At 40.5% G+C, this 15230-nt stretch overlaps 1 protein-coding gene across 1 annotated transcript in view; it reads right to left on the bottom strand.

The window, feature by feature from the left end:
* Positions 1-5163: 5163 nt before the first annotated feature.
* The window catches only part of UBE3C (ubiquitin protein ligase E3C), a 71201-nt gene continuing 61134 nt past the window's right edge, over positions 5164-15230 (bottom strand). Inside the window, exons 20-23 of the mRNA XM_054273578.1 lie at positions 11838-12026; positions 11676-11742; positions 10710-10840; positions 5164-7637 (exon numbers count right to left, since the gene is read on the bottom strand). Coding sequence (XP_054129553.1) covers positions 7467-7637; positions 10710-10840; positions 11676-11742; positions 11838-12026 — 558 coding nt within the window. The 3' untranslated portion in view covers positions 5164-7466. The remainder of the gene's footprint in view (positions 7638-10709; positions 10841-11675; positions 11743-11837; positions 12027-15230) is intronic.

The raw sequence follows: 15230 nt of genomic DNA, 5'->3' as shown, positions 1-15230 counted from the left end.
TTACAGATTCTATTTTTGGTGTTAACAAAGAATATGAGCATATGTATCAAAGACTGTTCTCACGTCATCTAATTATAGCACTGCTGGCAAAGTAATTCTGGAAAGTGGCACTTAATTAAATATAAGCATTAACTTTTTGCTGATAGTTTATCAGAAAAAATTTGACTTGAAATATGGGCAATACACCTTGAGTTTGAAACTTTCACTAGAAGCATTAAAAGCACAAAATAACCCATTTTCCCTTGCATTCTCCAGTGTTTGCCTGTCAAGCACAACCTCAGTTTTCATTGGTACAGTGTGTCTTAGGTAATCTAGAGGCTGCAAGTTTATCTGAGCTCCTCTTTGTGTGCAGAAGCCTGAGCTAAGTGGATGCTTTTGAAAGTGGTTAAACCACTTCAGCATAGTTTATGTTTTTGCCAATTCCTCCTGAAATATCAGGTGTATTCTGCTGATTATCCGGGGTCTGCACACAACAACCCAGCAACTACTGGGGGCAGTCAGAGGATCTCACAGCTTATGCCAAGTGCTTATTCTTTGCAAGGACAGCTTGATCAGCATTTATGTTCATTAACTTGATCAGGGATATGCTTTTTTCTCCATTTGACAATGTGAAATATTAGTTAATTCTATGTAATTTTTCATCAATCGCCAAATAGATAATTATACCAGAAGTATCTCTGCAGAACTTGGAGCTCTGCTGCCTTTTGCCTGAAAAGTGAAGAGGGGAAAAAAGAAAAACAGAAATAATTCTTAAGTAAAGACACAATGGCTAAAAGAAACAATTCCTTCAGTAGGTTCGTTTGACAACATACAGCAAAACTACATAGCAACTGAGGAGAGATGCTTGTCCCAGGTCTAACATTTGGGCAAGCAGCAGTAGCAGGAGGATCTGAAATAACACCATCTGGTGAATGCCTGCTTCTCTCTTCAGCAATCAAGAACTATGTGTAACTATAAACAAGGAATAAAATAGAAATAATGCAAAACTACTTTTCAGTTAAATGTTACACAGAATGAACAAACAGCTGCTCTGGGAATGCAGAAAAGAATGATGTTAAATATAGTAGAAAATTTGAGCATGCTGCTCCTATAAATACATGAACCAACTCTGCAAACAGAATGTGATTCTGCAGAGCTGTGGACAGGGAGGCTTAGACCCAGACTGGAGAGCAATTCTGGCAATAAATGTGGCAATGATTTAACCATCCCACAGGAAGAGCTCATCCCCTGACAGTGTGAAATCAAGATGCAGGATATCTGTGCCAGCCTTTATGCCCCATTTTTTGCCAGTCAGAATTCCCATGTTTCTCCTGTTTGTCTGATGTGCTTTGCTGAATTCTGGGCTACTCAACCTTCAGAAGACAATCAAAATACAGGGGTTTGCACAAGAGGTTGCACTTGGGTGTTTGACACTGCTGGTGGCAGAAGCAAATACACATTTAGGTAATGTAACACTGGTCCTATGGTTTTTATATCAATGTTTAGTATTCTATCTATAAAAACCCATGAAAATAATTCAGAACCCAGTTTTTACCAAATCTGCTATTTTACATTGATAAGAGATTTGCAAAATCCTTGAAAAGTCAAAGCAGCAGTGGAGGTTGAAAAAGCAAAGCCAAAATCTTAAATCCAACCTTACCTGGTAAGTGCCACTGATTAACCACCACAGGAATGTGACAAGGAAGAGATTTACTGTCACTTAACTCAGTCCCCAGTCACATCAAAGGCCACAGAAGGAATTTTGAAGATGCTGCTGGGGTCACTAACAAGCAAGGCAGAGAAAGATGGTTACAGTCTTGGAAGCTGTGTCATAGGAGGAGACGCTGAGACAGCTGATGTTGTTCAGCCTGGAGAAGACTCAGATTCCTTAATATTGCCCCACAGAACAAGAGGCAATGGGCACAAACTGGAATACAAGAAATGTTTTATGAAGAAATGATTTAAAAGGTTTTATTGTGTAGTTAATTGAACACTGAAAACAAGTTGCCCAGAGAAAGTGTGGGTTCTCCATCCAAGAAGACATTCAGAACTCCACAGGTGAAGGTCTTGCCCAACCTGCTGTTGGTGACCCAGCTTTGAGCTGGGGGTTGGAGTAGGTGATCTCCAAACATCCTCCTGACTTCAGCTATTCGGTGTTCTCTCTAATGGATTCAGCTTGTGTAACTTCCATGATCACTTCTTGCCTCTCTACACACATGAGAAATGTAATGCCCTTTCCAGACTACCAGATACATACTGAAAAACAGGTCAGATACATGGGCATTTGTGTTTTTATTAATGTTACAAATTAGAAAATGCCCTACAAGAGGAGTTTCATGTAGTTTTATGTTCACCACATTTTTAGTAGCAGGTAAAGCATATATGCTGCTATTTCTAAACATTCAAAAAGAAATATGCACAATACTAACTTTATAAATGTTAAAGTAAAACTAAAAGTGTATTTAGCAATGAAAATAATAAATGAGCAAAGGGAAGCAGGTAAGTCTAATTATCAAAGGAGATAAAAACTAAATTGCACCTTCAAAGGAGCCCACAGGTGCTAGAATTCCAGAAGCTGAAAGCGAAATTTTTGTGTTTGCTGACAGAGTAGCATTCCTCACTATCAATTACAGCTTCTCAGACTTCTATCCATGGAATTTCATTCTTTCCAAAGATTCAAAAGAAGTTTTTACAAAGCAGAGGCAAGTGCATTGTTTGGAAGACACCCTGAACAAAGGTAACCCTCAGAGCTGCAGCTTCCTTGGCAGAGTGGGGAATCGAAAGCTGAAGGTAGGAACCATCCCAAAGGAGAACCACAGGAATGTTTGGAAAACAGTGGTGACTGAGGCCAGCCATTAACCCAGCCCTGCCAATCCCACCACTGAACCAAGCCCCTCCGTGACACACCTCCAGGAATTTTAAATTCCTCCATGAATGTGACTCCACCACTGCCATGGGTGGCCAGTTCCATCAGTACTACCTTTGAAACCAACTAGCAGTTAATATTAGATTTAGAAACTATTCAGAACCATCAGTTTTTAACAAGAGAATGCCCAATTTACTGCAAAAAAATGAAAGACTGTTTCTGCAGAGTTTCAAGAAAACTCAAATTATTTTATTCACAAAAGCAGAAGTCAATAAAAATATAGATATCCTGATCAGTTTTACAGACCATGTTAATTTCTTCTCTCCTTCACTGACAGGCAAAAGCATCATGAAAAAAAAGTAACAAGCATTTACATCACAAACCATTATTAACACAGATTCATGTATATGAGCAAATATTACAGGTCCAACAAATATTCCTCTTTTTCCTTTTTTTTTCTGTGCTGTAGTGCTTTTCAGTGGTGGCAAGAATACGTGCTAACTGGTATTTAACTAACAGTTTTTGGTAGAAACTGAAATGTATGAACTCACTGCACTCAGTTTTTTCTCTGAATTCCAAACCCCTTTATAGGATTTATTGAGAATGTTTGTGCTATATTATTCAAGTGATGCCAAAAAAAAAAAAAAAGTCAACACTGCTACTAATAGCATCAGAAAGCTCATTTTTTATTATTTTTATGGAGCACCTTCCCGAAAAATACCTGAAGATATCCTCCTCATTCAAATCAAACTTCTGTCAGCTCAGTGTTTATGCAGGGAACTGGAGGAAAATCTTCCCTCTTCTAAAGATATAGAAATGTTCCCTAGAAATCAGCTTTGTAACATTTATACAAGTCTGGCTTTCAGGACCATGATGGAAGACAACAGAGATTAAGCACAAGGCAAATTACTCCTGGTTTGGTTTGCTGTGCTTTGTTTTATTTGAATCCACCTAACAGGACTGAACCCCCATCTGGAAAAACTCTCACTGGAAGAAAGAGACCAAGTGCTAATTTTATTTCTTTATTCCACTTTTAACGCCTTTGAACTTTGTAGAGGTGAAAAATTTGTGAACTCTTCTATCATACAGACCATGACAAAAATGTTTGTAGAACAGGTTACAAAATTACAAACCCAAATCTAGTTGAAAACAAAAACCAATCAGAAAGTGCTTGCTTTTTCAAAAACCAAGTACTGAACTAGAAGGAAGAAACACTGTAGTACAGAAACTTATATTCAGGAAGGTTGTCTTGTACAGAAACCAACCCCAAACTCATAATTATTACTGCTGTAATTCTGATGATCAAATCAACAATAAAATTCCAGGTTGCTTGCATGCAGAGTGCTCCTGCCTCTGCCTACCTCAACCCTGGGAGCATCACCACTGGGGGACAGTTTGCTCTTCTTTCAAAATCCAGTTTCACATAGAAACAATTCTTGCTATGTAAGTGCTACAAGAGATCATTTCTACCCCCCAGGACGTGACTGTTACCTCTCACACCTTTACCTCCTGTTCCTTAAAACATCCAGCAATAGCTCATTGAAAAGGAGAGCTCGTGCTTCACCCTGCCTGCCTGAGAGCAGCTGGCAGAGCTGCACGCACTGGCTGCCAGGGAAAGCCCCACTGTGCTCTCAGCGCAGCCTGGATCTGAAGGGGTGAAGCTGCACAGACCTTCTGTGCACAGTGACACACGACTGCTCTGATGGCTGCCCGTGCCAGCATCACATCTACAGGGCACAAACGTCACTGAGTGCTGCAGGACAAAGAAATGAAACACCAGAGTAGTGCCAGCAAACTCAAGTTCTCTCCTGGAGGTTTCTGCAGCTCTGTGCTTGCTGCCATTACAGCCCTGTGCAGTCACAGTCCCCCAGCCTACCCTCCCTGTGGCACCCCTGCTCTCCTGGCCACACACAGCAATAGTGGGCACTGGCTCCTTTTCAAAAGCACAAAGTGGACAGTACCAGTCACCAGTACTTGGCATGACTCCAACACAATCTTCAAAATACAAATATTTAATAGAAAAATTTAATTTAATTTTACAAAATACAGATACAACACTACTCGATGTAGCAAAATGATGGAATTGAAAAATAATTTCAAAATATTTAAAGCATTAGGTTCTAAAATAAATAATGCTATCTAAAAGAAGTGTTCAGGTTTTGCAATTAGGAGGAGGCAGTTTCACTATTACTGATCTCTTCAACTTCTTTACAAGTTTCATAATTTATGTAGAAAAATATACAAGAAAAGAATTTGGGATAAAGAATAGGTTGAGCATGTAACATTTAACATAAATAAAAAGCCTAAAGCAAAACCAAAAAGAAAACCAATCATTTTATTTCTGTACATCAAGACTACAAATAGTATTTTAACACTTCATTTATTACCCAAATTAAGAAATTATACATTTTTATATGGTTACTAGTAAACATCTTAAAACCACTCAGTTCCCCCACATTTAAAAGGATATTGCTGGTTACTGCTTATTAAATAGGAAATCCAGCAGAGTTTCCAGTAACAGCAAAATATTTTTTTTGCATAAGAGATGAATACAAATTTGATTGTAATTTTTGATGATTTAAAATATAAAAGTAAAGTTCAGAGGGATGGACTGATGAATCTTACAGTCTGAACTATGACTCCTTTTCTAAACTCCCTGGAGTTTGCATACGAAACCCTACGATGTGCCTACTGTTAGAGGATCAGCTCCTTCCATGTGAGAGCAATTTTTCTCCCCAGATACCAAATTACATTAAGCAGCATATTCCCACTTACTTTTCTCAGCAGAAATACTGCAGGGAAATGGATATAAAAGCTGTTTAATCACAAAAAAAGTTAATTTGTTTAGTGTCTACGGCACAGATATGGCATTTTAGATTGAAAGAAATAATAGAGAAAAGGAATGTGAACACCACAGGCTTCAAATATAAAAGATAAAGCCTGATAACTTTGGTTCAAATAACTTTAATAATTATTACATGTATATTTTTCCAAAGTGGTGATTTCTATATGTACTGTATGCAATAGGAGACTGATTCATTTAAAACCAACCAACCATCAACAAACCTGTACAGGCACAAAAGACAGAACAGGACAGAGAAACCTGGAAAGTCACATCCATTCAGAACAGTGTCCAAGTGATAATGATGCAGCAAAGGTTGAACTTAAAATAATGCAAATCTGTTTTCTTCAAAGTGTTTCAGAAAGCACAAACGGAATATTACACCCATTTTATCTCAGTGTCTACCATCTTGAGGGAAGGTAATATGAAACAAAATCAGTTCTGCAACAACTGTCAGAGCATCATGGACTATGCTGAGTTGGAAGGGGTCAATCAGGATCATCCAGTCCAACTCCTGGTCCTGCACAGGACACCCCAAGAGCCACAAGTGTCTGAGAGCTTTGTTCAAATGCTTCTTGAACTCTGGCAGACCTGGGGCTGTGACCACTGTCCTGGGGGAGCCTGTTCCAGAGCCCAGCCGCCCTCTGGGGGAGAAACCATTTCATGACACCCAACCTGAACCTTCCCCAGTCCAGCTCCATGCTGTTTCCTCAGGTCTCACCACTGTCACACAGAGCGGTGCCTGCCTCTCCTCTTCCCCTCATGAGGAGTTGTTACTGCAGTGAGGTCTCCCCTCAGTCTCCTCCAGGCTGAACAGGCCAAGTGCCCTCAGCCACTCCTCACACAGCTTCCCCTCCAGGCCCTTCACCACCCTCATGGCCTCCTCTGGATGCTCTCTAATGGCTCGATGTCTTCTTTATATCGTGGCACCAACACCTGCCCCCAGCACTCGAGGTGAGGCTGCCCCAGTGCACAGCAGAGGGGACAATCCCTCCCTTGCCCAGCTGGCAGTGCTGTGCCTGATGCCCCCAGGACAGGGCTGGCCCTCCTGGCTGCCAGGGCATTGCTGGCTCATGTTCAAATTGCCATCAAGCAGGACCCCAAGGTCCCTTTCCACAGCTGCTCTCCAGCCCCTCATTGCCCAGCCTGTCCACACAGCCAGGGCTGCCCTGTCCCAGGTGCAGAACCCAGCACTTGCCCTGGCTGAATTTCATATGGTTGGTGATTGCCCATCTCTCCATGATTTGTAAACAACTCTACAATATAAGTTACGATGTCAGGTTGTCAGAAATGAGCGTTTCATGTTCTCAGTTCTGGGATATCTGCAAACATCTGCTTGCCTTCCTTCTACAAGATTAATTACAGGATGTTAGCCCTGTCTCATCCCAATGCACTGCACAGTACACAACTTTATTGCCAGTTTGCAAAATTATTTATGTTTGAACAGCACAAAGCCAAAGCTTCATCTTTGGTTAATTTCACTGAGATGTCACTGTTCTTTAAATGTGCTCTTTCTCCACATCAACACAGAAATCAGCCACGCTGCACACAGCATTCATTGTTTTCAGTCATAAAGCAGTGTCAACGCAATATTCAGTAATGGAAGCTAACTAAGAAATCGTGTTTAGAAATGAAACCTATTTGAGGGCATTTGGTAAGACACAAGAGCTGCAGAAATGTAGACAGAATTCCCTTAAAACTGCTTGGGTATGGGGGCTGCTTATGGAGTAGGCACTGGTTCGTTCTTCTGCAGGTCATCCACACAAGCATGGGTTGGACTCAGCTGAGTTCAAATCCAGCAGCACATTCAATGGCATAGAGGAGCTTGCTTCGCATCAGGTTCTCGTCATAAAACTCAGGAAGCTTCAGCAAGTTCATGCAGGTACTGGCAGTAGGCAGTCTGTCTAAATCTGATCCTCCATTGTGAATGCAAAACGCAGGGTATAACTCCTGGAAGATGCAACCAAAACAAAAAACAACCACATATCAAAAAAAGGTACACAAGGCAAAACTACCCTGTAGCAGCTGGCACACATTTCTACAAAGTAAATGACTGGATGGAAACCTGTCACAATGACACTCAAGTGGCATTTCTTTCACTCCTCATACCACCAAAACCACTCTTGAATTGTGTAGTGTCTCCCTCTGCCTTGTCCCAACAAGATCCACTCCTTTGGAACACACAGAGCAATTTATGTGATTCTAAGGAAAATACAATGACTTGTTATTGCTCATACAGTCTATGGTACAAATTTGCAGTGCTACACAAACATAAGATCAATGTGCATAGTGAGTCTGTAATGATAAAAATTTGTTAAACCCTGATTGTTCTTTGATGCATTAAGTACTGATCTGAAGAACATGCTTTAAAGACATTTTGTATGTAGTATTTAATTGGTTTAATAATATCCCATTTACCATCTTCCAAAAAGTAGTATAGTGAAAAATATATTTATTTGTTACCTCCAAATCACTGCTTTTGCTGGCAACACAGTATTCATTTTATCAAAAGCTTGCCTGAGGTAAAAAAGTTCTGATTTCAGAAACTGGAAAAAATTCCAGCTTCAAAGGCAAAAGGTCAATGAGATTCTAAGCTAAATTATTGTTCAAATGGAGGCCTTAAAAAGTATTTCATGGCTAAAATGTTGCATTTTTAGTGTTCCTTTCAAAATGCTAATTGAATTCCCCTACTCTAGCTTTAAAAATGGAAAAATGGAGTTCTAAATTGAAATGTCATGCCAAGGGCACCATTTGTTGCATAATTAAATACTGTACAGCGGGAAACTGCAATAGTTTGGAAAGGAAAAGTATCATCAATTTATTATGTGACCTGATTGGAACTTAACAATTTTCAACCACACTTTAATGATTTTTTTTTTTAATCTGTAATAATCACATTTATTAAACTTATTAAACTTTAATTAGCTTTAGTAAATGTTATTCTGAACCTGACTCTGGCAATGAAAGTTGAACATTTTTAAAAGATGCAAAGCTAAACTATGTTATCGATAAGCTATGACTGTCAAGATATTTCCTAATCTTAAATTAACATGCACTGACTTAAAGAAAACATGCTGGTCCCACAATATAATGCATACACAGAAAACTTCAGAGTGAGAACCAGAAACTGTGTTTCTCTCAGAAAAATACAGCACACACACTTTGAAGATTTTGAAGATGGTTTGTCTTCATGTTTCCCATCAACATAAACACATGCTTACTTGGCTGGCAATACTCAGCACTCCTGTGGCCTCACACTCTGCACCTTCCAAGCTCCAAACAATGCCCTGTCAGGGGCTAGCAACACATTTCTGCTGATAACAAACACAGTCACCCACTGCCTTTCCTGGCAAGCCCCTGCTCTGGAGGCAAATCCTTGTTCACAGGTCCTGCTGCAGCCACCACAGCTGAGATCCCACTCAGAGCCAGCAGAGCAGCTCTAATGCCCTTTCAGCTGCTTCCTCTGCCAACAATGCTGCATGTGGCTGAGCATGCAAGCCCCTTGTACACTGAATTCATCTTTTAACTTACTGCTTTCATGCTGAAAATCTGGTGACTAATTTTCATTTTTTCCTAGCCATGTCTGCTACAGGCAGTTTGGGGCCCATCTCCCAGGCGAACACACACACTGCAGCTTTGCACATTTAGCTTTTGAGTGTGCCACTGTCAGCCTGAATATTTTTAGACTTTTGATTCACTTCCTCCATCTCTTCAAATGTCACACAGGATACCTCAAAGCTGGCTACCTATATCTGCATTTCCTCCTCTCCCCTTGTAATTAAAGAGGATGACAACCAATGGGAACTTCTGCTTACTTGGTTTCCCCAATTGTTTCCCAGTTCTCCCTTCCTCATGTGACTGATGTGCACTGTTCTATCTTGGTCTCATCCCAGAGTTTTTCAATTGCTCTTCCTGCTGTCCTGTAAAATCCTATTTATTGCTAGAGTACTGCACAGTGATATCTGCATGGACTTGGGGGGTTTAAGAGAAAAGCCTGCAGACTTTTCAGTAAGGAATTACATAAATCAACAGACAAATACCAGAGACAGGATTCATGTGATTCAACAGCCATGTTCATGGTCTCCATATCCCTATCTATGGACACTCTTTACTGTTAAAGGGGATCTGGTGTGCATGTTTTGGGGAGTCTGAGACATGACTCATTTTATCCTGAAGCTGACACATGAACAGTCAGACCAATCACCAACTGAAAGTGCCAGCTCCAATCCTAGATGTCTATAAAAGGAGTGTAGCTGAGCTATAGATTACAGATAATGAAGATGGAGGATGTTGCCCATCCATCCACATGGTGACACCACCACACAGCACTGAATGTTCCCACATTGTAGAGGAAATGATGTGATGGCTGGTTCTTAGCCAAAATTCTGCAGTCCACTGAAATTCATGGGTAGAACAACCCCAGAATTTAGTTTCAAAATGTCTTCACCTTGCCTTGGCCTCTCTTCAGTTTTATCAGCAATACAGCAGATTTTGATACTTAAGCTTGCCTGTAAATAGCAATCTGGAGACTGCAGCTGAATATTTTGCTACTAACGGTAATGAAATGTGAGCTATAAGCAGATAAAGGACAATTACAAGAAAATACATGTCCTGCTTCAAATGGTTAATTCAAGAGGCTCAAATTTAGTAACTGCTTTTATATCCTAACTTCTCTTTTGCCTGACTTAGAAGACACTAGGCTTAACCCAACCTGTTGCTTGAAACTGGTAGCAACTCTCCTTCTGCACAACATGAAATGGCAGCAAGGACCTTCCATCACACACAGCACATGCTCTAATCAGTGATCTGCAGGCTTATCAAATTTCACAGTTAAAACAAGAAAGCAAAAGAACACTTAATTACATATTTTAAACTGTACTTATTATACATGCAAATGCAAACATTGAAGCTGTTTCTGTAGTCATGGATGAGAATTCTCAAATTGTAGATTCCTAGACAAGAAAAACTGGGACCAACATTTGCAGCATTTCTAAAAGCTTGCCAGGAAGTCAGAGGACATACCTTGAACCCCAGAAGAGGTGGTCGAGAACAGCTCGTTACAAATTTGAGCAGTTTACGTTTCTCTTCATCAGTGAAGCTTTCTACAACCCTCCAAAATATTTTAATTACAGGATGGTCTGCTGTGTAGCCACCTACAATGAGATTTAAGTGATTTACAGCTAGAATAGTTTTATGTAAGAAATAAATTCTTCAGAAAATCTAGCATCAATCTTGAAGGTTTGGGGAATATCCTATAGCCAGCAGGCTCGTATTGCTAACTTCCAGTACCTACAGATCTGTCATCACTGCAATTTCAGTTTCATTGCTTACCTATGGCTACTTTATCCTTCAGCTTCTTAAATGCAGTCTTCTTCACTGAAGCCTATTTTAATTTAGTTTTATTTAGTTTAGTATTTAGCTAGTAACTTCAGATTATTGCCTCTCACCCCAAGAGTGTGCAAAAACTGCAAGACCCAGGATGTTACTGATTAATCTGCTGACCCTGAGGTAAGCCCAGATGTGAACTGATGATTTGGTGGCTACTTTTTGATTACATTCATGATAAATGCAGGGGACAAATTAAGTAAGATACCTTGCATTTTTCACAAGGAAAATATATGACCTCTCTTCAGACTGTCTGAGAAATGGTAAGTATCTAAATGAGGCAGTAGAAACTACTATCCCAAAGTAATTTGCAGACTTATTTTCAGATTGATCACACACAGTCTAATTTTAATTTAGAAAATAAATGCCCTCAAATTATCTGGCTATAAACTTGCATTTAAGCATGTTAAAAAAAATAAACTGTGTATCTCAATTTCCTACCATTTATAAAACTGGGTTGTAATTTTAACCAATTTTCTGAATTTGGCCAAAAGTAACAAGAATGACCCTGTAACTTTTTCTTAAAAGGTAGAATGAAAAGCAAGTTCAGTTATTCCCAAGTCAGTCATAACAGATTTTTTTACTTAAGTAAAATATGCTTACCTGAATAGTTTGTGAAAGACTTAAGGTCATCCAAACTAATGGGAACCTGTGCACCAGAAGTCAGAACCTGAGGGCAAAGGAAATGAGAGCGTTCCATTAGAGGCAGAAGTGAGCAATGATTTCTGTTGGGGCAGTTGCTCTGCGCAGCTTTAAGCACAGTACCTGTATTTCCTGCTGGTCAAACATGCGCAGCCACTCGAGGTTGACGACGTTGGCCAGCCCCTGGCGGAAGGCCAGGCAGTGCTGGCGGATCTGCTTGTTCAGCCGGTAGTCGGCCACCAGGTGGATGTACGCGATGCGGTTGGCGCTGGTGACGGGGATGTCCTTCCCACCTGGCTTCAGCTCAACCACCTAAAACACAGCCATTCTCATCACCTGGCAAACTGCACTTCTGTGCCCTAACTGGGAAATGGGGCTGCAAAACATTCCAGTCATGTTGAAAGCGAAGGGAGACGACCCATCTTTGTTGATCAGCATCGACTCCGATTTATTGAACCAATCAATCACCTTTTATAACAGTGTTAATTAAGTTCATGCATATTGCAAAATCTGAGCTCACGACAGGCTACAGAGAAAACTCTAACCCCTCCTTTTGTTTACAATACCTGTGGTTTGTTTATTGAAACCAAGTTTGTCTTCTCACCGTGATATGAAAAGTTCTCAAAACTTTCATATCTGTTCCCAGACCAGCCAAGGACAGAATGTTTACCTGTTATGAGAAGACTGTCTGAGAATCCTGCTGTTTGTAAAAAATGTGCCTGAGAACCTAGTTATTTACAAAATCAAGCCTGGGAACTGCTGCTTTACAGCTGCCTTTTACTTTTCCATCAGCTGTATACTTTCATGGCCTCTTTCTTTAAGCCATGTTTGAACCAGGCTCTCCACACAGTCAGTGATGTATCCCTTTGAAGTTAAAAGTCAGTGATGTATCCCTTTGAAGTTGGCTACGACACATTCAGGAATATTCACCTCAAAGAAGACAGAAGATTAGGAGGAGCTACAAAGGTGTTTTCTCTGGTTATGTGCAAGAGCACATTCTGTGCACTCAGACCTCCACTGCCAATGCAGCTGATCACACAGCCCTATGGTTTGTCATCAGAAAGCTGGATTAGGCAAGCCCAACTGGCTGGGCTCCTCCTTGGCTGCTGCTGGTGAATTCTGCAGGGTCACATTATGGCAAAGCAATGGCCACTGGGTAGCAGCCCCAGAGCCTGCAAGGGCTCCCTGGGGGTCAGCAGCCTAAGATAGGAAATGCCTAGTCATGATGACCGGACCTTAGAAGCCCCTCTCTTCCCCCTTTGGAGCCTTGCTTATCTCTCTGTAAGACTATAGGCCACCTTCCTTTGACCCTTACTATTGGACAATTTCTAAAACCCTTGTATTCTATAAAAACCTCTACTTTTGCCCAGCTCGGGAGAAGAGCTGTCACTGAGAACCTTCTCAGAAGATTCAATAAAGACATCGCTGTGGAACCTCACACAGCCTTCTCTCTCTCCCTGCATCTGCCCACTGGCACCTAGCAAGCAAAGAGCTGAAATCACAATGAGCTGATAATCTCTAAAAGAGCTGATACCACTTAAGCTTGCTAAGGTTGCCTGAGGCTAAGAACTGCTTGGGAACTGGGACAGGTGGGCAGCCGGAGCAGGGCTGAGCTCTCCGGATCCACTGCAGCCCGCTGGGGACACCCTGAAACCCGGCCAGAGGCTGCGTTACTGCTGAGTCAAAATTCCAAGCTCAGCATTCACAATTCATCCTGTGGAAAATGTATTGTATATACTCAGTATATTCGATCAAAGTAAAAAAAAACCAACCAAACAAATCAAGTCTTACTGGGAAGCTCAACTTTTGTCCTTCAAGTACACCAAGGTACCTCAGTATGAGAGAATTTTTAAAGAAAAACCCCAGAACTAAAGATACTGTAGCTGCATTAAGATATAAACCAGGTTCAAAGATAGCTGTAATTAGAACACTATAGGCCTTCACATATCCTACTCTTTACTACATGGGGTTAATTCAGTTAAGCAGCAGCCCAACTGGAAGGTATTATTAGAGTACTTAGGAGATAAATTAAAAAAAACCCAAAAAGATGAAATACCATCACCTTCTGAACTCTTCCAAAAACTGTTGGTTTTTTCCAACACTCTGGAGTCAGCAATTTCATTATTTAAACCAACAGTGCACTTCAGTATGTGCTAATAAAGGCATTTTTAGAGCACAGAGAATTAAACACATGAATAGCTTCTTTTCTAACATGCTACCTAGTAATGCAAGCTGTTCATGTACTAAGTAAAATGTGCAAAATGGTATGATTAAAAATTCACAGTGCTTTTGAGCATTCAAGACTTTTTCTTGATTCACAGCTCTTTAAGACAAAAGAACCATTAAGATCTGTGAATTCTGACCTCCCAGATGACACAGGCCAGAGGATTCTGTCTAGAAATTCCTGCATTCAACTCTATAAATCCACAGATGAGTTAGAGCACATTTTTAGAGACGTGCAATCCTGTGATTCTGCATCTACCACTTTATTTGATAAGCTACCACAACCTGAATTACAACAGATGTTAAAAATATGTCTTACTTCCCACTTTAATCCTTCAGCTGCAAGCTTCTGGCTTTTGTTAATTCCTACAGCAAAAAAAAACTCATCAATACTCCACCATGTCTGTGTGCAGGTACTGATAATGCTTAAACCCTACTCCTGGCAAGAATTAAGTAAAATTAAGGTGTCAGTGTAGGTGGCACCATTTCACACCCTACATAGAATACTTTGTTCCTTCCACAAGAGCCAGGAGGGCTCTCTCTGGGATCCACCCATCACAGCACCAGGCCTGGGATACAGTCAGGGATCATTTCCAGAAGGGACAGGCCAGTGCCTGGGACCACTGGCTGCCAGAGGGTATTTTTACTGGTAAAGTCCACATGGAGTATTAATAGAAGTGTGGGACATGTTCCATACCACGGTGGAAACAGCTGATGGGAAGGGGCTCCTGCACTGCTGAGCTCTCTGTGTTTCGTCCACTGTAGTAATTTTACTACTATTGCTGAACAGTTAATCATCAGATTAATACAATTATTGACAAGAAGCATTCTAATTTTCACTTCAAATCCAAAGGGTAAAGTTTGTTGATACCTATTGTCCTTATTTCAGTGTTGAAGAGTTTAATCAGCTCTTTCGTTCCTCCTCAAATATATCCATGATGTATTACTAAAGGGTAGCAACTTCATTCATCTTCCCAGAGACTTTTACATAGAACTAAAGACAGTTCTTTTAATTTCCTCCTATAAAATACCTTTTACAAAGCCTAACAAGACCAGAAAGTTTTCTCTTACTTCTTAAATTCTCATCCTCTTTAGCTTTAAAAGATCAGAGCAACCAGAGATGTTCCACATGAACAGATCAGTGTTGTGACCTCAGTATTACTAACACTTCACTATCTGCCCACTTAGAAACCTTCTCTACTTGTTTTGCAGAACTGCAGAATCCCTTGGGTTTCTGACACCAATTAAAACAATCCCTCTCTCTGAGGTATGGACACACTGAATTAGGCCATA

The sequence above is a fragment of the Melozone crissalis genome, unplaced genomic scaffold (assembly GCF_028551555.1).
Source record: "Melozone crissalis strain CALT ecotype California unplaced genomic scaffold, PUWL_Pcris_2 ptg000016l_1, whole genome shotgun sequence".
NCBI classification, from domain to species: domain Eukaryota; kingdom Metazoa; phylum Chordata; class Aves; order Passeriformes; family Passerellidae; genus Melozone; species Melozone crissalis.
Note: the sequence above shows the minus strand (reverse complement) of the source record. Positions and strands in the feature narration are given on the sequence as shown.